Below are 22,086 nucleotides of genomic sequence, written 5' to 3'. Positions count from 1 at the left end.
TAAACACACCAGAGTTGTTCAGTAAGTATTTTTATTACGTATGAATGAATAAACAAATGTCTTAATTTTCAAACCTAAGAAAATGGGATAAAAATAACATAGAAATAAAGCCAATGGGAAAAGGAAGTCGTTTTGTAGTGAAGGAGAGTGGATGCCATCAATACAATGAATTAATGATGAATATGTACTAATTAGTGAGTGTGAAGGAACAGTTGAACAGGAAAGTCTAAACTTCCAGAAGGCAATTAGGGGCTATAGATCTGGAGCTCAACTGAGGTCGCAGGGCCAGAGATACTGAGCAGTAAGTCATCTGATGAAGGCTGATAGTTGAACATATATAAAAAAGAGTTTTCTAAAGCAGAGCCCAGAGGGTCAGGGGCTATACTTTGGGGAAATATGTTAAGGGGTGATAAGAGTTGCTGGTGAAGAAGAGGTCTGTGAGCAGTAGGGAAGAGAGCACACAACAGTGATGGCAGCTAGGAGATGAAATGCACCTTGTATTTCCTTTAATAACTGGCACCATGACTTCTGCTTTATGGGTGACCAATAAACATTACTTGAATTAACGGATTTTCAGAGGTCAGTATGAGTCGAAGATAGATTTCAGAATATTAAGGCAACAACAACATATAAGGAAATACAGAGAATAAATGTAGATCTTGGGGTGGGGTTGGAAGGATGGGCAGAGATATGATTATGGAGAAGTTTTATTGCCAAAAAACAACAGATAAAAAAGGAGAGTAGATTGGATAGTTTTTGAAAGATGGTGGAGACCTGTGCATAGAGGTAGGTGATGAGATGCTTTTACCTGTAGACCACAAGGACAGAAATTAGGACTTACATACTGTCTTTTTCACTAATTATTTGATCTAAAACCTGTCATTTCATAAGATTATTAGTTATCTGAGACAAAAACTCTGTCTTAGAGTTTTCTTCTATCTCCTGCAGTTCTCAAACAAAGACAGTTACACAACGTGAATTTCATAATTCAGAATTTGAATTAAAGTGATTGTACTTTAGTTGCTCATTCCTAGGGAGAAGAGAGTGTTGTCATTTTACAACCATTCATAAATGGCAACCAAGAGCCATAGGTTGGGAAGTGAGTAAAGCATAATTTCATTTCTAGAATCCCATAGAGACCTATTAAGATACCTTGATGATCTGTTAGAATACCAAGAATCACACTAGACCCTTGGGGACCCCATACAGTTCCTCTAAGATGTACTGCTACCTGTGCTGAGTTTTTGAGATGGTGTCATGAGAAGATGGTGATGTTATCAGACAAATGCCCAGATGCAGAGGAGGAAAGTAGACACTAACTCTGCACAGAGGCAGAGTGACCACCAATGACAGTGCAGGTATTGAGTGAGAGTTAGATCCTATTTAGAAGCCTCCAGAAACTAGGAAACTAATGAACACTACAGTAAGCACAAGAAAATGAGCTAATGATGGTACATGATCCGCGAATCTGCTTATCAGTTGTAATTACTTTCCAAGCTGTGGCATGTCTAAAATGATATTCAAGTCTGTCTAATGATTTCTGTACTTGCCTCCAGTGATTAATATTCCAAAAATGGTTTAACTTAGGCAAACCTTCACAAAGATTTCAAATGAACTGGCAAACGAGGGCTAACATCTGCACAGTACGTCAATGGAGATACATTCAAAGGGCTATATGTGCTAATATCACAGGGACTTGCAAACTGAGTTTAAAGCCTGTCAAAATATTCGAAAATATTCACATGGTTGGGTAGCTAAACTCAGGTCCTACATGAATATAAGCTAAAGTTTTAAGTGTAAATGTCTCCATTGCAAATTTAATTCTCTCTTTTCCCAGACAATGTATTCTCTGGGAAAATAAATGTTTCTTAACAAGAGTGACAGATTCAATCTACCATTTATCTTCAACTTGTATAATTTTAGCCACCATCCTTTTTAAATTAGAGAATGATGCAGTTGAACAAATATCATTGGTTTTATCAACTCTAGAGGGAAATTTACTTGATTTTTCTCTAAGCACGCCCTCTTCTCTTTGCTCCCCCTCACACTTACATGTCACTGGCAATGGAGGAGTTCCGGGACATAGACTTTGGTGAGAGGTCATAATCGCTGTCGGATCGATACAGAAAGGACTCCCGGCGTTGACTGTGGACAAAGTTTGCTTGGAGAATTAGCCCAGATCCCGGGCTGGTCATGGGATCCAAGGGACTCCGTCCAGAAGATGTGCCATTGTCCACATCGAAGCTGTCAATTAAGGAGAAAGAATGACATTGCTGTGAATTGTATGTTAATAGTTTAGTAAAGGGAGACTTCAGTTTAGGAACTGACAATAGGAAAACTTACAGCTGATTCCTGCTATCAAAAAAAATGGTAATACCAAAATACACAAAAGAAAAAAAACACACTGACTTCATATATTTGTCTTCCTACACCTTTGAGTACCTCTGTTAACTGACCAAATACAAAATATATAGGTCTCTCTGAACTCAATTTCAGTTTAAAAGGAGCCATTCTGCAAAGACTAGCTCTCCTAAGTACAGAATTCCTTTTACATAGTAATTCACTAAATATTTGGGTTCAGTTCAACAAGTGCCCATTACATGCCTAATATCCTTGATTCCCCAAACCTGGGCTTCTCCACTCCCACCTACACCTACCCAATCACTAATTTCTATTGTGGCCACTTTCCTCCATCCCCACTGCCAGTATATTAAGTTCAGGATTCCGTCAACTGTCACCTACATTATTATAAGAGCCTTTAAATTAGTCTCTTGAATCCATTTTCCACCTTGTATGATTCTTCTTAAAATGTAAACCTGACTGTGTAATTCATCAGTTCAAAACCTTTCAGTGGCTCACTGTTGTCCTCAAGATAAGGTTTACATTTCTTGGCTGAACTGACAGAGTCCTAAGCATCTGTTCTCAGTGACAACGAACCCTTTTCCCAACCTCGATATGCAGCACTCTTCCATCGGGAACTTCACGCTCCCCTCATATTGAACCACCACCTACTTGTATCAGGCTCTCACCACCTAACCTTTTGCTCCCCAATTTCTCAACACTCCAATCTCCTGCCTAATTGTTATTTATCCTTGAGGACTTAGCCTTCATCTGAAATGCTGCCCTGATACCCCAGAGCTTCATGAGATGCCCTTTCTCTGGTTTCCCAAGACTCTTTCCCACTCCCCACTGATAGCGTTTACAATGAGCTGGAAATAATTACCACTTGATCTCCATTCCTAGACTGTGAGCTCTCTGAGAATGGAGATTCTGGGTGTTCTAAGCACTTCATGGTGGCACTTCAGAAAATTTTTACTAAGTGGTTTGAATTAATGATCGAATGAATGAAAGGCATGATGCTTGGCAATACAGATTTTAGAGTTTGGGGGAAAAAAGAACCATACATGCCATTCTTAACATCACAGTCTTTATAATCTAGATAAGCTTTCTACAAAGAGCTTTTCTAGTCTAGCATCAGCCTGTAGTAAAATAAAGTCAACTCTCATGTGTTCTTATAAGAGGAGGGTGGTAGCTCAGGAGAGCTCAGCAACTATGTGGTTTAAAAACTTGTTGAATGAATAAGTAAACAAATGAATTCAAGTTCAGTTGTTAACAACGTTTTTCCCATTAGAACCTTTATCCAAACTATTAACTAGCTAATTTTAAAATATTCTTTTACTTTTTCTACTGGAGTTATTAATAAATAGTGTTATGACCCAAAGGTTGGAGGCCAAACTGGAAGAATTATCCAGGGGCTTGATGTTTCATGAATCACCTATGAATCTATGACCAAAGTAGAACATTGACTCCAAATCAATCTGTCTAGTAGAAAAGAAAAGGAAAAACTCATAATCTAGCTTAGCCAGTCATAAACATGTTTTTCAATTTAAAATTTTCTTAGAATTTTGTCACTTTACTGATATATTCATTTGGTCCTTAAAGGACATTGAGAGATTATCTACTTGAACAGATTCATTTTACAGACAAGGATACCAGCTCCTAGAAAGGTTAATTGACCAAAGTTACTGAGCTACCTGGATTTAATTATCTACTATTCCTGAAGTTCTCCCAGCTGTAATGCATAATCCTGTAAACCACAAAAGTGTGTTAGCAACTGTGACACCCAAACAGGGACATCTGTTTCGTGCGGACAGACACTTCATGCATCTGGGACTTTAACAATCCTGAGGAAGGCCAAAGGGAAGGGATCTCTAATCATTAAAGAGACTTATTCAGGATCTCTGGCAGGCTCTCTTGGATATGCTTAACTCAATAAGCATTTATTAAGTACCTACCATAAGCACATTGAGGTACAAAAATAAAGGAGATGACATTAATCCAAGCTGGGATATCTGAGAAATCTTCATGGAAAAGTAGTATTTAAAGAGGGCTTTTGAAGGCATTCAGTATACAGTTGAAACACATAAAAGACCTCTGCATAGGGAGAGGATAGGGGTGATTTCTGCTCTAAGGAGATAGTCATGGCCGCTCTTCAGCACGAGGAGGTCTTAATGTGAACACATAAAAAATGTTTATGTTGATTCTCCTTCAATATCAAAATGTTCTTACTGTTTTAAAAAATAAAATATGGTATCCTTTTCATGCTATGCAGAAACAGAAATATAGGAGATATAGGAGTACGATTTTTGGCTTAGTTTTTCTCAGTTCAATTGAGGAAATACCAATATTACCCCCAAATCAGAAATTTGCATTTTTTTATTATTATAATCTTTCCAATTAAATTAAGCAAGTCTTGACTTAACAAAAAAAAATTCTCCACTATCAGTTTTGGAACAAATAATGATAAGTATCTTAAAATATTTAACATTTTTTGCGGTATTATTACCTATTAAAACCAAACATTTATTAGTAGGTCATAAAATGCTTGATATGGGAGTATATGGGCTTTGATACTTTTCTTTGCAGGTTGTAATATAACAATTTGTCCACTGGATGGAGATCATTTTCTTGAGGAAAATCTATTGTAAATAAAGGCCAAAACTATCTATTTCTTAAAGACTCATGAAAACAACCTCTTAAATATTATCCAAAAAATAAAACCTCAAAATTTACAGGAAGTGATTACCAAATATTGATGAAAATATATTAGCCTAAGAAATATTAGTATTAGCTTTACAAACAGATTGAGAATGATCTAAAAAATGGTCACTGATTTGTTATTAGACATTTACGCTTACTTAAAAAAATGAGCTCTTTTGTTCAAATATTAGAACTAAGGATCTCCTCTTGGGAGAGATTAGGTTGGGAACACATCAAGGCAGTACTTCATTCAGTGGATAGTAAATTAACTGAGACTTTATTTAGCCTGAAAATATGGATGGATTCAAATAAGCTGCTCATTTTTGAAACATAACTTTATAAACAGTCAATGTCATGGTATTATTAACAAGACAAGAAGATGATGAGGGGTAACCCTAACCTTAGATGTTGGTACCAAAGAGATCAGTTGTGAATTTGCCAAAAACATTCTTTGGCAAACACTTTGATGTAATGAATCCTCTTTTGACTCACTGCCAATTAGATGAAGCCCAAGTGTAAGCTTAGCAGAAGTTTGGGAAAGTAAGTATAGATTTGGAGAGAGTAAGAATGTCTGAGTCTAATGATGATGGTGAGAATAATTAATCATAATGATGATAATAATGATAATAAAGCATTTGGAACACTCCAAGAGCTAGGAATTGTGCTGTGTGCTTTATGTACGTTATCTCATTGAATCCCCACAATAACCCTTTGAAGTAGTCACTATATTTTCTATTTGACCAATGAGGAATCTGAGTCATAAAGAAGTGGCTCTATGTTAAGTCACATGTTCAAGGCCATACAGTTTGTAAGTGGGTTTTAAACTCAAACTGTCTGATTCCAGAGCCTGGGAGAATGGCCCCCGTGTTTCTGTCTCTATTGCAAAGCCTCCCCTTATTCATTATAAAAATAGGGAAACATCTCTTAGCTTCCTCACCAGGAGAGAACTTCAAATGTTAACATTCTGAACAATTTATGGGTCAGGTTTGCCAAGGCTAATTCTGGGACTCGGTCTTTATATGACCCCCAATTTTGGAATTTTCCAAATCCTCTGTTTCTCCAGTTTTGAATACAACAGTAAGGTGCAAAAGAGTCTCTGTTGAAACCCTTTTGGTGGGTTTCCTTACAGAGTTTCAGAGTTCATTTGGAATAAGGAGGAATGGTGAGTCTGCAGAAGGTCTTAGAAAATGAAACTAAGCAAGATGCTCCATTGTCCCACATGTTTGCTGTCCTTAATGCAGTTCAATGATGTACATGTTCCCTGACAGAGCTGGCTTTTACCAAGAAGGCATTAGTGGAAAAGCAGCAATGCAACTGTGAGGTCCCCAGTGGGGGGCGGTAAAGAGCAATGGCCCCGCCAGCCTGTTGCAATTAGAACTACTGAAGGCTGTGTGCATCTAGCACTACTCAGGACCATTCACTCCACTCAGGACCCTTTAAAAACCAAAGAGAAAACAAGCAAACTGACCAACCAACCAAACTGCTCCCCAGCTCTCTCCACTGTTCCAAATCAGTAGAATTACTGGACTACCTGTCGTGATCCACTTTCCATTCAGCCTCCTCCACTGCTCCCACAATTTGTGTCTACTGACCTTGTAATCATCTGTCCGCTTAGGATCATTTCTCATTTTTTTGGCCTGATGCTAGACCCTGCTTCTCTGGTTTACACATTTGGCATCTCTTCTTGCCCATGATGTGGACTCTCTCCTGAGCCATGGTCCTGCTATTCTCCTGGGTGAACAGCTCATGTCATGTCGCCTGGCCATCAGGACCTTACACTCAACATTGACCCCCAGTGTGGAGCCTGATGAAGGTGAGACACTTGAGGACTCCAGTGGAGCAGCTGCGGGAAGCCCCGATCAACAGAGGTCCCATTATCAGAGCATCTGTGAAGAGCTCCCACGGGGAAGACCCTGGAGAGAACGAGCAGCTGCTGAACGCTGGAGGGGACCCTGGAAGGCTCTGTTCACGTAAGGAGCATCTGAGAGCTGCTTCCGTCGCTGTGTATTAACAATAGTGCATTGACAACAGAGATCTTCCCATTGGGAGATGGGGAGATACCAAAAATATTCCAAAGACATTCACTTGGGAATTAGAAAATGTAGTCTAAATTTCATATCTTGGTTCTGCCACCTTCTAGTTGCATGCTCTTGGGCAGTTACTGTACCGTTCTAAGCCCCCATTCGCTGATAAGGATGATTACAGTATCTAGTTCTAGGGCAATTATAAGGCCCTATATAATATTTGGAAAGCATTTAGCACACTGCCTGGCAGCTAGCACATTCCATATACTTAGCAGCTATTGTTATTTTTACTATTATTATCCCTTTTCTTTAAGGGAGACTTTCCATCCAGATTGTTCCTGAGCAAACTGCCTTGGGAAGAACCTACAGGGAGAGATGTGAGAGAGAGGGAACTGAGGGCTGCTCAGCCAAACCACCAGAATCAACCTTGGCAATCAATGAGGTGACAGGTGCTGGAGCCAGATTGCTCTTATGGTTTGAGCTGCTTTTACAACTTAGTTGCTGTCTCCACTCCACTCCATCATTCCAGTGCAATAACATCCGGGGAGAGAGTAGAGACTGTTGATTTTTCTCTAGATATTCCTCACCGAGGAGAAAGAACAATTTCCTGCTAGGAACATGGAAGGCATGGAGATCCCAGCAACCTGGGTGGGGCTCCGGCAGAATAGAATGGGCAGAAACAGTCCTGACCTCAGGCCTCCAGCCACTGGGTCTAGCCTGGTACCTGGACTTGAGACACAATGACAGTGCTGTTTATTCTCCTATACCTGACTCTTCTGTGTATATGGTAGCCCATGCTGTTGGCTGTATGATGGAATCCATTTTGGTGCTTTACCACTCAGGACGAGGGGGATGGTTCGCCCTCAAGCTTAATGAAGTGTAAGCAGAGTTGGAAAATGATTTCAAAAATATTTTTTCTCTCTATAATAAGTATTTTACCATTGTTATCAATACCACGAGGCTATGAAACCTGTTTCTAATCAACACCAGTGATATTTAACATTCAAGGTTTTCCTGCAAGATCAAATACCTTCTCTGGAGTAAAGAAAATAAATACTGCTTCTTCCAATTCCTCATTTTAATATTTACTTTGTTTAGATTATCTATAGAGATGAGACTGTAGAAAAATGCATTTTACAGTGATATGCATAAATGACGATTTTTTTCCAATCAATCCCAAAACTGCATCTCAAATTTGAATAGGACACCGTGAGAGGGCATGGTATTTAGCACATTAGTGGATTATAGATGTAAGTGACAGTGTGCATGTTATCTTGCATAATACATATATTTGCATGGAGAATGTAATTTTACCCTTTGTTTTCACAGATGGTTTTTATAAACAAAAGCCTGGCACAAAGGGTAAAGGCATATGCCTATTTATGAGTAAAAATATCAGATGATCTCAGGGAACACACAACATTTGTTTCTGACATGTCCATGACACTCTCAAGTCACAGAGGCCGATAAAGAGATTCAAGATGAAAACGACGGTGTGAGTTTGATGTTTGGACTGGAGGCCAGAAGGAACAAGCTGGACTTAATTAGTAGGTTTTTGCCAAACGAGATGGCAAAAGGCTGATTTTTCTAAAAGATTCGATCTAAAATTTAAAAAGCTCAAACTCAGAATTGTTTTACTTGAGGTTTATAGATTTCTTTTTAAAATTTATTTTTATTGAAGTATAGTTGATTTACGATGTGTTAATTTCTGCTATACAGCAAAGTGATTCAATTTTACATATATACATTCTTTTTTAAAATACTTTTGCATTATGGTTTATCATAGAATACTGAATATAGTTCCCTGTTCTATACATTAAGACCTTGTTGTTTATCCATTCTATACATAAAAGCTTACATCTGCTAACCCCAACCTCCCATTCTCCATCCCTCCCCCAATACCCTCCTCCTTGGCAACCACAAGTCTGTTCTCTATGTCCATGATTCTGTTTCTGTTTCATAGATAGGTTCATTTGTGTCACTTTTTAGATTCCACTTATAAGTGACATCATATGGTATTTGTCTTTCTCTTTGAGACTTACTTCACTTAGTATGATAACCTCTAGTGCCATCCATGTTGCTGCAAATGGCATTATTTCATTCTCTTTTATGGCTGAAAATCTGTTAACAAAGGTTCTCAAACGGGTCCTAACAGGGGGCCGCAGTGTTGGGAGTTAGAGGCAAAGCCTGCAGTGGCAAAGTGAGGTCCATACTTGCAGTAAATCTCTAAAAATAATGAACGGTTCAAGTCATATATTTAACCTGTATATATGTTGACAATGAAAGTGTCTATTTTCGTAGTTGTTGGTAGACCTTAATATTTCTGAAAATTTCGTCCAGGCTTCACTGTGATTGAGAATAAAATAAGTAAGCATGTGTTCCTTTCCTTGACATCCAGTTTTCAGGTGCTGATCTCAAACTAAGAGTATGGAGGGGACGGGAAGAGTAAAGCATAGGTCTCCCGGCTGGGCTGGACGTGAGCATCAGATGCAGTCCTGCAAGGTTTCCCCTGGTTTTATTTTCTTTGTGTGCAAGGAAACTACCAACCTTACCACCAGGCTTTTGCTCTCTGAGACCACGTCTGAGCTCTTTTATTTCCAAAATGCAGTTTTCATCAAACCTTGGCTTCATCAAGCTAAAGCCCAAGAGAGGAAGAGCGTCTTGTTAACAAGGTGGAGGTGCAGATGTTTCTGTGTATATTTATTTCTTCTGTGACACAGAGCAACTAAGATTGCTCTGATAAGCCCACACTGGAACACTGGTAATTAATGGTGTGCCCCCAACTTCTTTATTCTTTATATCACAGACTGAGTGATCTCACTAAAATGTTAATCAGATCCCTAGGAGTCCCGGCTCAGCATCCTCCAATGCTTTCTATTGCACTCAGAATAAATACTCTGTCCTCACTGGGGCTTAAGGCCCTCCTCAGTGGATTTGGGCCCCTGAGGCCTCTCTGATCCCACCCTGTACCTCTCTCCCTCTGGCTCACTCTGCCTCGGCCTCTTCATCCCCTGGCTGCTCCTTGAACACATGTGAGCGCTTCCGCCTCAGGGCCTTTGCATTTGTAGTTCCCTCTGCTGGAATATTCTTTACCCCGGTATCAGCTCAATGTCACCTTCATGGTGAGATATTCCCAGGCTACTCTATTTAAAATTGCCACCCTAATCTCCTAGCCTTTCCTAGCTTCCTAGTGAGAGAAACTCTTGTACATTGTTGGTGGGAATGTAAATTGGTACAGCCACTATGGAAAGCAGTGTGGAGGTTCCTCAAGAAATTAAGAATAGAACTACCACATGATCCAGCAATTCCACTTCTGGGTATATAATATCCAAAGGAAATGAAATCACTGTCTGGAAGAGGTATCTGTACCCGCATGTTCATTGCAGCATTATTTACAACAGCCAAGACATGGAAACAACCTAAGTGTCCACTGACCAATGAATGGATAAAGAAAATACGGTACATATGGAATGGATATTATTCAGCTATAAAAAAGAAGGAAATCCTGCTGCTTGTAATAACATGGATGACCCTTGAGGGCAATCACACTAAGTTCAGTAAGTCAGAAAGAGAAAGACAAATACTGTATGATCTCACTTATATACGTAATCTAAAAAAAAAAAAAACCAAAAAATACCTCATAGATACAGAGAATAGATCAGTGGTTGCCATGGGTTGGGGAGTAGGGGGTGAGAGAAACAGGTAAAGGTGGTTACAGGGTAGAAACTTCCAGTTATAAGATGAATAAGTTCAGGGATATAACATACAACATGGTGACTATAGTTAACAATACCGTATATTTGAACGTTGCTCAGAGAGTATATATATATATATTTTTTTTCTTTTTTAAGGATATTTATTTATTTATTCATTTGTTTATGGCTGCGTTGGGTCTTTGTTGCTGCACGCAGGCTTTCTCAGTTGCATTGAGCCAGGGCTCCTCTTCCTTGCGGTGCTCAGGCTTCTCATTGCGGTGGCTTCTCTTGTTGCGGAGCATGGGCTTTAGTCGTGTGGGCTTCAGTAGTTGTGGCACATGGGTTCAGTAGTTGTGGCTCACAGGATCTAGAGGGCAAGCTCAGTAGTTGTGGTACACGGGCTTAGTTGCTCTGTGGCATGTGGGATCTTCCCAGACCAGGGCTCAAATCCATGTCCCCTGCATTGGCAGGCAGATTCTTAACCACTGCGCCACCAGGGAAGCCCCCAAGAGAGTCTATTTTTAAAGTTCTCACCACACACACACAGATAGCTGTCACTATGTGAGGTGATGGATGTGTTAAAACCTTATTGTGGTAATCATTTTGCAATATATACATATATAAAATCATTACACTGTACATCTTAAACTTAAACAATGTTTTATGACAATGACATCTCAGTAAAACTGGAAAAAAACAAAGTTTCAATAAAAAAATAACTAAAATAAAATTTCCGTCCTAGTTTCCTAGCCTTTCCTAGCCTCCTTTTCTTTTTATTTTTCTCCATAGCATTCATTTACTTATTTTGTTTATCGTATTCTGCTCATTAGTATGTATCTCTATAAGTGTAGGGGTTTTTATCCACGTTGTTCATTAACATATGCCCAGCACCTAGACTAGTGCCTGGTACATAGTACTCAATAAATACTTGTATTATGAATACATTAACATCTTTACATGCAACACTAGTTACTATAGCCTGGTTATTATTTACCATGGTTACCTGTGTGGTTCTACTTCAAATGAACTTTATTATTATTATTATTTTATTTCAGCCAGGAATCAGTCACTTTTTTAAAGAAAGAACTAATGAAGTTTGATTAGTTCATTTGAAGAAATCATCTGGAAAAGCGCATAGAATGCTGGGCTGTTAAAAGACTTTTTTAAAAAAATTTACTTATTTATTTATTTATTTTTGGCTGTGTTGGGTCTTCGTTTCTGTGCGAGGGCTTTCTCTAGTTGCGGCGAGCGGGGGCCACTCTTCATCGCGGTGCGCGGGCCTCTTACTATCGCGGCCTCTCTTGTTGCGGAGCACAGGCTCCAGACACGCAGGCTCAGTAGTTGTGGCTCACGGGCCTAGTTGCTCCATGGCATGTGGGATCTTCCCAGACCAGGGCTCGAACCCGTGTCCCCTGCATTAGCAGGCAGATTCTCAACCACTGTGCCACCAGGGAAGCCCCAAAAGACATTTTAATAGAATTTATCTTGAACATCCTCCTGTCTGCCCTCCAGTCAGCCATGTAATCAGGGGTGGGATCCTGGTTTCATGTCACATGAAGGTTATATAATTTTGAGAGTCTGTTTTGAGAAAAATAATACCCCCCAAATTCCTACTTTTGCAAATTTTACAAAACGTATAACTATGTACAGTGGCTAGTAAGCCTCCTTTCTAGAACTTAGAATGGGCCCCAGCCAATGGAAGGCTCTAAGCTTGATCGTCATTAGTTTCACAATAAATTTGCATTTGAGGCTGTGATAGAACAGGAAAGGACAGAAAAACAATGGAATGGATGAAAATGGGAATGTGGTACCGTATTTTTTCCTAAAAGGTATCTTATTATTTCAGATTAGGTTTTTCCTCATTCTTTTTTTTCTTTATTTTTTCTGATAGCCAAAATTTCCAAAGCATACTCATATTTTTCATAACTTTTCTTGCTATTTGCACATGCTCATTCTTCCAGATGAGTGGCGTATCCACCAGGTAGGATACTGGAGTATCCACCAGGTAGGATACTAGAATCACTTGAAGGTCTGAGAGGGATATGCTTTAAACCATATGTCTCCATAGAGATAATGATTTTCTGTTTGAGACGTGGGTTTTTAAAATGTGGTTCTCAATCTTGTTCCTGGCTATTCATGTATTTAGACTTATTAAGAATTAATTTTCAAATGGCTTAATTGGATGAAAAAGAATTATCAAATAATAAATCCTTTTATTATTTAAATGGTGAAAATACCATTTAAATATCATATATTAAGTAGATTAATGTCTAGATAAGCTTAAAATAACTGAAAACAAAAACTGTAATAGTTCTACCAAAATTGCCTTTAAAAATATAACCTAGGGTACAGAAATAGAAAGTGACAATGATAAGATGGTGGAGTAGGATGTGCTCTCACTCTCTCTTGTGAGAACACCAGAATCACAACTAGCTGCTGCACAATCATCGACAGGAAGACACTGGAACTCACCAAAAAAGATACCCAACACCCAAAGACAAAGGAGAAGCCACAATGAGACCGTAGGAGGGGCGCAATCACAGTGATATCAAATCCCATAACTGCTGGGTGGGTGACTCACAGACTGGAGAACACTTATACCACAGAAGTCCCCCCCATGGAGTGAAGGTTCTAAGCCTCAGGTCAGGCTTCCCAACCTGGGGGTCCAGGAACGGGAGGAGGAATTCCTAGAGAATCAGATTTGAAGCATAGTGGGATTTGATTGCAGGACTTTGACAGGACTGAGGGAAACAGAGAATCCACTCTTGGAGGGCACACACAAAGTAGTGTGTGCATTGGGACCCAGGAGATGGAGCAGTGACCCCAGTGGAGACTGAACCAGACCTAGTTGCTAGTGTTGGAGGGTCTCCTGCAGAGGCGGGGGGTGGCTGTGGCTCACCGTGGGGACAAGGACACTGGCTGCAGAAGTTCTGGGAAGTACTCCTTGGCAGGAGCCCTCCCAGAGTCTGTCATTAGCCCCACCAAAGAGCCCAGGAAGGCTCCAGTGTTGGGTTGCCTCAGGCCAAACAACCAAAAGGGAGGGAACCCAGCCCCACCCATAAGCAGTCCAGTGGATTAAAGTTTTACTGAGGTCTGCCCACCAGAGCAACAGTCAGCTCTACTCACCACCAGTCCCTCCCATCAGGAAACTTACACAAGCCTATTAGATAGCCTCATCCACCAGAGGGCAGACAGCAGAAGCAAGAAGAACTACAATCCTGCAGCCTGTGGAACAAAAACCACATTCACAGAAAGACAGACAAGATGAAAAGGCAGAGGGCTATGTACCAGATGAAGGAACAGATAAAACCCCAGAAAAACAGCTAAATGAAGTGGAGATAGGCAACCTTCCAGAAAAAGAATTCAGAATAATGATAGTGAAGATGATTCAGAACCTCGGAAAAAGAATGGAGACAAAGATCGAGAAGATGCAAGAAACGTTTAATAAAGACCTAGAAGAATTAAAGAACAAACAAACAGAGATGAACAATACAATAACTGAAATGAAAACTACACTAGAAGGAATCAATAGCAGAATAACTGAGGCAGAAGAACGGATAAGAGACCTGGAAGACAGAATGGTGGAATTCACTGCCGTGGAAGAGAATAAAGAAAAAAGAATGAAAAGAAACGAAGACAGCCTAAGAGACCTTTGAGACAAAACTAAATGCAACAACATTCGCATTATAGGAGTCCCAGAAGGAGAAGAGAGAGAGAAAGGACCAGAGAAAATGTCTGAAGAGATTATAGCCGAAAACTTCCCGGACATGGGAAAGGAAATAGCCACCCAAGTCCAGGAAGCGCAGCGAGTCCCATACAGGATAAACCCAAGGAGAAACACGCCAAGACACAGAGTAATCAAACTGACAAAAATTAAAGACAAAGGAAAATTATTGAAAGCAGAAAGGGAAAAATGACAACATACAAGGGAACTCCCATAAGGTTAACAGCTGATTTCTCAGCAGAAACTCTACAAGCCAGAAGGGAGTGGCATGATATATTTAAAGTGATGAAAGGGAAGAACCTACAACCAAGATTACTCTACCGGCAAGGATCTCATTCAGATTCGATGGAGAAATCAAAGCTTTACAGACAAGCAAAAGCTAAGAGAATTCAGCACCACCAAACCAGCTCTACAACAAATGCTAAAGGAACTTCTCTAAGTGGGAAACACAAGAGAAGAAAAGAACCTACAAAAAAAACCCAAAACAATTCAGAAAATGGTCAGAGGAACATACATATCGATAATTACCTTAAACGTGAATGGATTATGCTCCAACCAAAAGACACAGGCTTGCTGAATGGATACAAAAACAAGACCCAAATATATGTGGTATACAAGAGACCCACTTCAGACCTAGGGACACATACAGACTGAAAGTGAGGGGATGGAAAAAGATATTCCATGCAAATGGAAATCGAAAGAAAGCTGGAGTAGCAATACTCATATCAGATAAAATAGACTTTAAAATAAAGAATATTACAAGAGACAAGGAAGGACACTACATAATGATCAAGGGATCAATCCAAGAAGAAGATATAACAATTATAAATATATATGCACCCAACAAAGGAGCACCTCAATACATAAGGCAACTGCTAACAGCTATAAAAGAGGAAATCGACAGTAACAAAATAATAGTGGGGGACTTTAACACCTCACTTACACCAATAGAGAGATCATCCAAAATGAAAATAAATAAGGAAAGAGAAGCTTTAAATGACACAATGGACCAGATAGATTTAATTGATATTTATAGGACATTCCATCCAAAAACAGCAGATTACACTTTCTTCTCAAGTGTGCATGGAACATTCTCCAGGATAGATCACATCTTGGGTCACAAATTAAGCCTCAGGAAATTTAAGAAAATTGAAATCATATTAAGCATCTTTTCTGACCACAACGCTATGAGATTAGAAATGAATTACAGGAAAAAAAAAAACGTAAAAAACACAAACACATGGAGGCTAAACAATGCGTTACAAAATAAGCAAGAGATCACTGAAGAAATCAAAGAGGAAATCAAAAAATACCTACAGACAAATGACAATGAAAACCCGACGATCCAAAACCTATGGGATGCAGCAAAAGCAGTTCTAAGAGGGAAGTTTATAGCTATACAAGCCTACCTCAAGAAACAAGAAAAATCTCAAGTAAACAATCTAACCTTACACCTAAAGGAACTAGGGAAAGAAGAATAAACAAAACCCAAAGTTGGCAGAAGGAAAGAAATCATAAAGATCAGAGCAGAAATAAATGAAATAGAAACAAAGAAAACAATAGCAAAGATCAATAAAACTAAAAGCTGGTTCTTTGAGAAGATAAACAAAATTGATAAACCATTAGCCAGACTCATCAAGAAAAAGAGGGAGAGGACTCAAATCAATAAAATCAGAAATGAAAAAGGAGAAGTTACAACAGACACCACAGAAATACAAAGCATCCTAAGAGACTACTACAAGCAACTCTATGCCAATAAAATGGACAAACTGGAAGAAATGGACAAATTCTTAGAAAAGTATAACCTTCCAAGACTGAACCAGGAAGAAACAGAAAATATGAACAGACAATTCACAAGTAATGAAATTGAAACTGTGATTAAAAATCTTCCAACAAACAAAAGCCCAGGAACAGATGGCTTCACTTGTGAATTCTATCAAACATTTAGAGAAGAGCTAACACCCATCCTTCTCAAACTCTTCCAAAAAAATTGCAGAGGAAGGAACACTCCCAAACTCATTCTATGAGGCCACCATCACCCTGATACCAAAACCAGACAAAGATACTAAAAAAAAAGAAAACTATAGATCAATATCACTGATGAATATAGATGCAAAAATCCGCAACAAAATGCTAGCAAACAGTATCCAGCAACACATTAAAAGGATCATACACCATGATCAAGTGGGATTTATCCCAGGGATGCAAGGATTCTTCAATATACACAAATCAATCAATGTGATAAACCATATTAACAAACTGAAGGATAAAAACCATATGATCATCTCAATAGATGCAGAAAAAGCTTTTGACAAAATTCAACACCCATTTATGATAAAAACTCTCCAGAAAGTGGGCATAGAGGGAACCTACCTCAACATAATAAAGGCCATATATGACAAACCCACAGCAAACATCATTCTCAATGGTGAAAAACTGAAAGCATTTCCTCTAAGACCAGGAACAAGACAAGGATGTCCACTCTCACCACTGTTATTCAACATAGTTTTGGAAGTCCTAGCCTTGGCAATCAGAGAAGAGAAAGAAATAAAAGGAATCCAAATTGGAAAAGAAGAAGTAAAACTGTCACTGTTTGCAGATGACATGATACTATACATAGAGAATCCTAAAAATGCCACCAGAAAACTATTAGAGCTAATCAATGAATTGGGTAAATTTGCAGGATACAAAATTCATGCAGAGAAATCTCTTGCACTCCTATACACTAACAACGAAAGATCAGAAGGAGAAATTAAGGAAACACTCCCATTTACCATTGCAACAAAAAGACTAAAATACCAGGAATACACCTACCTAAGGAGGTAAAAGACCTGTACTCAGAAAACTGTAAGATACTGATGAAAGAAATCAAAGATGACACAGATGGAGAGATATACCATGTTCTTGGATTGGAAGAATCAATATTGTGAAAATGACTATACTACCCAAAGCAATCTACAGATTCAATGCAATCCCTATCAAATTACCAATGGCATTTTTTACAGAACTACAACAAAAAATCTTAAAATTTGTATGGAGACACAAAAGACCCCGAATAGCCAAAGCAGTCTTGAGGGAAAAAAAACGGAGCTGGAGGAATCAGACTCCCTGACTTCAGACTATACTACAAAGCTACAGTAATCAAGACAATATGGTACTGGCACAAAAACAGAAATATAGATCAATGGAACAAGATAGAAAGCCCAGAGATAAACCCACACACCTATGGTCAACTAATCTATGACAAAGGAGGCAAAGATATACAATGGGGAAAAGACAGCCTCTTCAACAAGTGGTGCTGGGAAAACTGGACAGCTACATGTAAAAGAATGAAATTAGAACACTCCCTAACACCATACACAAAAATAAGCTCAAAATGGATTCGAGACCTAAATGTAAGACCGGACACTATAGAACTCTTAGAGGAAAACAGAGGAAGAACACACTGTGACATAAAGCACAGCAAGCCCTTTTTTGATCCACCTCCTAGAGTAATGGAAATAAAAACAAAAATAAACAAATAGGACCTAATGAAACTTAAAAACTTTTGCACAGCAAAGGAAACCATAAACAAGACGAAAAGACAACCCTCAGAATGGGAGAAAATATTTGCAAACGAATCAACGGACAAAGGTATAATCTCCAAAATATATACACAGCTCATGCAGCTCAATATTAAAGAAACAAACAACCCAATCCAAAAATGGGCAGAAAACTTAAATAGACATTTCTCCAAAGAAGACATACAGATGGCCAAGAAACACATGAAAAGCTGCTCATCATCACTAATTATTAGAGAAATGCAAATCAAAACTACAATGAGGTATCACTTCACACCAGTTAGAATGGCCATCATCAGAAAATCTACAAACAACAAATGCTGGAGAGGCTGTGGAGAAAAGGGAACCCTCTTGCACTGTTGGTGGGAATGTAAACTGATACAGCCTCTATGGAGAACAGTATGGAGGTTCCTTAAAAAACTAGAAATAGAATTACCATATGATCCAGCAATCCCACTACTGGGCATATACCCAGAGAAAACCATAATTCAAAAAGACACATGCACCCGAATGTTGCAGCACTATTTACAATAGCCAGATCATGGAAGCAACCTAAATCCCCATCGACTGATGAATGGATAAAGAAGATGTGGTACACATATACAATGGAATATTACTCAGCCATAAAAAGGAACGAAATTGGGTCATTTGTTGAGACGTGGATGGATCTAGAGACTGTCATACAGAGTGAAGTAAGTCAGAAAGAGAAAAACAAATATCGTATATTAACGCATGTAAGTGGAACCTAGAAAAATGGTACAGATGAACCGGTTTGCAGGGCAGAATTTGAGACACAGAGGTGGAGAACAAACGTATGGACACCAAGGGGGGAAAGCTGTGGGGCGGTGGGGGTGGTGGTGGGATGAATTGGGAGACTGGGATTGACACGTATACACTGATGTGTATAAAATTGATGACTAATAAGAATCTGCTGTATAAAAAAATAAATTAAATTAAATTTAAAATTATATATATATATAACCTAGGACTTCCCTCCTGGCGCAGTGGTTAAGAGTCTGCCTGCCAACGCAGGGGACATGGGTTCAAGCCCTGGTCCGGGAAGATCCCACATGCCACGGAGCAACGAAGCCCGTGTGCCACAACTACTGAGCCTGCACTCTAGATCCTGCATGCCACAACTACTGAAGTGTGCGTGCCTAGAGCCCGTGCTCCACAGCAAGAGACCCGCAATGAGAAGCCCCTGCACTGCAACGAAGAGTAGCCCCTGCTCGCCACAACTAGAGAAAGCTCGCGTGCAGCAGTGAAGACCCAACACAGCCAAAAATTAATTAATTAATTAATTAATTTTAAAAAGTATGTAATCTAAATCTGATTCTTTTCCACTACTGAATATGAAAACTTATACACCGTGTTTTTCTCTAGGTGTGGACTCTCCCTCAAACAGGTCAGGAAACAATTCACCAAGCCATACTATTAAATCTATTTTGGAGAAATGATATCACTCAGTTTCCAACCTCAGTGATCCAAACAGATGGGTTTTTCCATTTTAATGGAAGTGGAACAAACAGAGAAGGGCTTCAGAGAGCAGTGTGGCCTGAATTAGATACCATTTCTTCAATTCTACCAGGGTAAAGCAATTGTAGGAATATTGTCCTATGATGGTCACAAACAAAAACACTCTTTCACAATTCTTTAAAAATAAACCACAGAGAATAAGAACAAAGATGTAAATGCCCACACCAAACTGCCTACATATCATTCTGTTATAGGACCATTGATATTTGCTTTCCTTTGTGATTTCTTTTACTGGATGTGCTTGCAAATGATCCTTCAAATGTTTTAAGACATTGGGATGGACTGTCGAAGAGCTGTGGGGTCGACCCACTTCAGTAATGATTTTGAAGAGTAAAGATATTTTTTTATATTTCCTTGAAATGGTTTTATATGTAATCCTGATTAAAGACAAAACGATCGTGGAAAAGCACAGAATTCGATAATCAGGATCGTGAATGTGGCAACTTATGCTTGCCGCCTTCCAAATTCCATTCTCTGCTTACTCCTAGGCAGACAAGAAGTGCTGGTTTCTAGGCTTCTCTTGCAATTAGATGTGGTCACGTAACTGGATGTGAGCAGAAATCCCGCACGCCACTTCCAGGACTGGCTCATAACTCCTCCCACATGCCTGGCTGTGTGCTCTTTCTCCTTCTGCCAGCTGGATGCCGAAGGTTCTGCAGCCACGAAGGATGGTGGGAACACAAGATGGAAGGATCCTGGTCCCCAACTGACAACAAGGAGGAGAGCTGCCCTGTCTTCCTGAACACCACCTTAGATAGTTACTTGTTGAAAAATGAACTCACTTTTTAAAAAACACTCAGTTTTGGGGGGTTTATTTGTTTTCACAATAACATCTAACGCACTACATTACACCAAAATAAGTTGGCAGTACTGAAAGCATATTAAACTGTCAACATTCACGTGCTATCTACCTCTGGACTAAAAAAAAAAAAAAAAAGTGCCCCATAGAGGCCCAAGTGAAACCCACTGCCTCTTTAATTCGACCGTCTTCACACTTGGTTGAGATTCCCCCCACACCCTGCCATCTTCGTTGGTCGCGCTTATTTTCATGAAGACATTTCTTATCATCCAGTGCTGAAGTAGTGTTAGAGAATAAGTTTGTAACCATTACACACAGTGGTGGCTGTTCTGTAAAGAGTGAAAGCCAGCCTGGTTCTCTTCTTCCTTGATGACAATCAGGAAAGCTAGAAAGGACCAGCAGAACATGAGTTTGTCTCTGGATCACAGAAGAGATACAGGACAAGGAGTTGCCTTTCCCCGGGATTTGGATCCATGCACCACTGGAGTCAATGAGGTCTCAGAAACACCGGCTCAAACTAGGCTTGCCTTGCTTAGAATGGGATTCCAGACCAAAATGACATTCTGAATGTGTACATTTTGAAGAGTACAGCCAGAGACTACAAAAAAATTCTAGAAATATTTCATAGCTTAGCCAAATCTAGAATAGAACCACTCTTCACTGTTTTCTACCTCATTTGAAATAGAATCAGATCTGAGTTGACTCTTCAGACTGGGAATGATGATGTAAGTTGAATCAGATGCCTAAAGCCATCCTTCCTGTTCTGAACTCATAGACTAAATGCCCTTCAAGAGCCAGATAGGTTTTTCTAGAAGGAGGAAAGGAAGTTACCTGGGACATTCTCTGGGCTGTATGGCTTCTAAACTAATGGAGTACTGTCTAGTTTGGGCTTCCTTCCCTTCACTGAGTGTCAATGTATTTCTGGTATGAAAAATATTTCATTGTCACCCTAGAGATCAAACTCAAGTGATCAATACATACCGAAGGTGATGAAGTAGGTACAGAAACGAGTCTATCGATTCCGCAGATATTCATCAACCGCCTAGTACTGCCAGATACCACGGAAGAAATGGAGTGCTCTGAGAAGGAACAAGGACTGTAGTAGGTGCACTGAATTTCTGCTCCTAAATTGAGACTTTTTTCCTTCAGGACAACCAAACTCCTAGTGAGACTGTTCATAAGTCCTATTGACTTGCCAAGTCCATAGTTAAGAAAAATACATGGCTGTCACTGCCGACCTCCTTTGCTTTGACATTAACTATGTTTTTTTAAAAAGTCAAGTTTTACTTCCTTAGCCATAAAAATTCCTTTCATTTTTATGCAATGATAGATCCCAAATATTTAGATATAATCATCCATTTGTGCCAACTGGCCTCTTTTCTGGATGGATTCTGATATTCAACTGTGTATATTTAGTCTTTCTTTTTCCTTTTTGGTAGAATTTATATTCCTTTTAAAAAATGATTTATGCTTTTTTAATGAGGAGTCCAAAGTGGTACATGGAGCTCTAAGTACAGTGTAAACAAGGCCATTTGTAATGGGACAACCTTTCAATCTAGCAAAAGTTTCTCTAAGTGGCTATAGATGGTCATGCCAGAATCCTCAGATATATTATTTCCTAATAGGAACTGTAATTGTTTTGATTCCCGGCATGTAAAATATTTAGTACTTCATTGTACCACCATTGTGTAAATATGTAAATAAACCT

At 39.2% G+C, this 22,086-nt stretch overlaps 1 protein-coding gene across 20 annotated transcripts in view; it reads right to left on the bottom strand.

Annotated features, from left to right (window-relative positions):
- Window positions 1-22,086, bottom strand: part of PDE4D (phosphodiesterase 4D) — a 1,115,543-nt gene that overhangs the window by 217,943 nt on the left and 875,514 nt on the right. For all 20 annotated transcript variants that reach the window (XM_082457172.1, XM_082457178.1, XM_082457175.1 and 17 more), the window contains one exon: window positions 2,053-2,244. In XM_082457172.1, coding sequence (XP_082313298.1) covers window positions 2,053-2,244 — 192 coding nt within the window. The remainder of the gene's footprint in view (window positions 1-2,052; window positions 2,245-22,086) is intronic.

The sequence above is a fragment of the Balaenoptera physalus genome (genome assembly GCF_965194825.1).
Source record: "Balaenoptera physalus genome assembly, chromosome: 3".
Lineage (NCBI taxonomy): Eukaryota > Metazoa > Chordata > Mammalia > Artiodactyla > Balaenopteridae > Balaenoptera > Balaenoptera physalus.
This window is presented reverse-complemented; position numbering and strand designations above follow the sequence as displayed.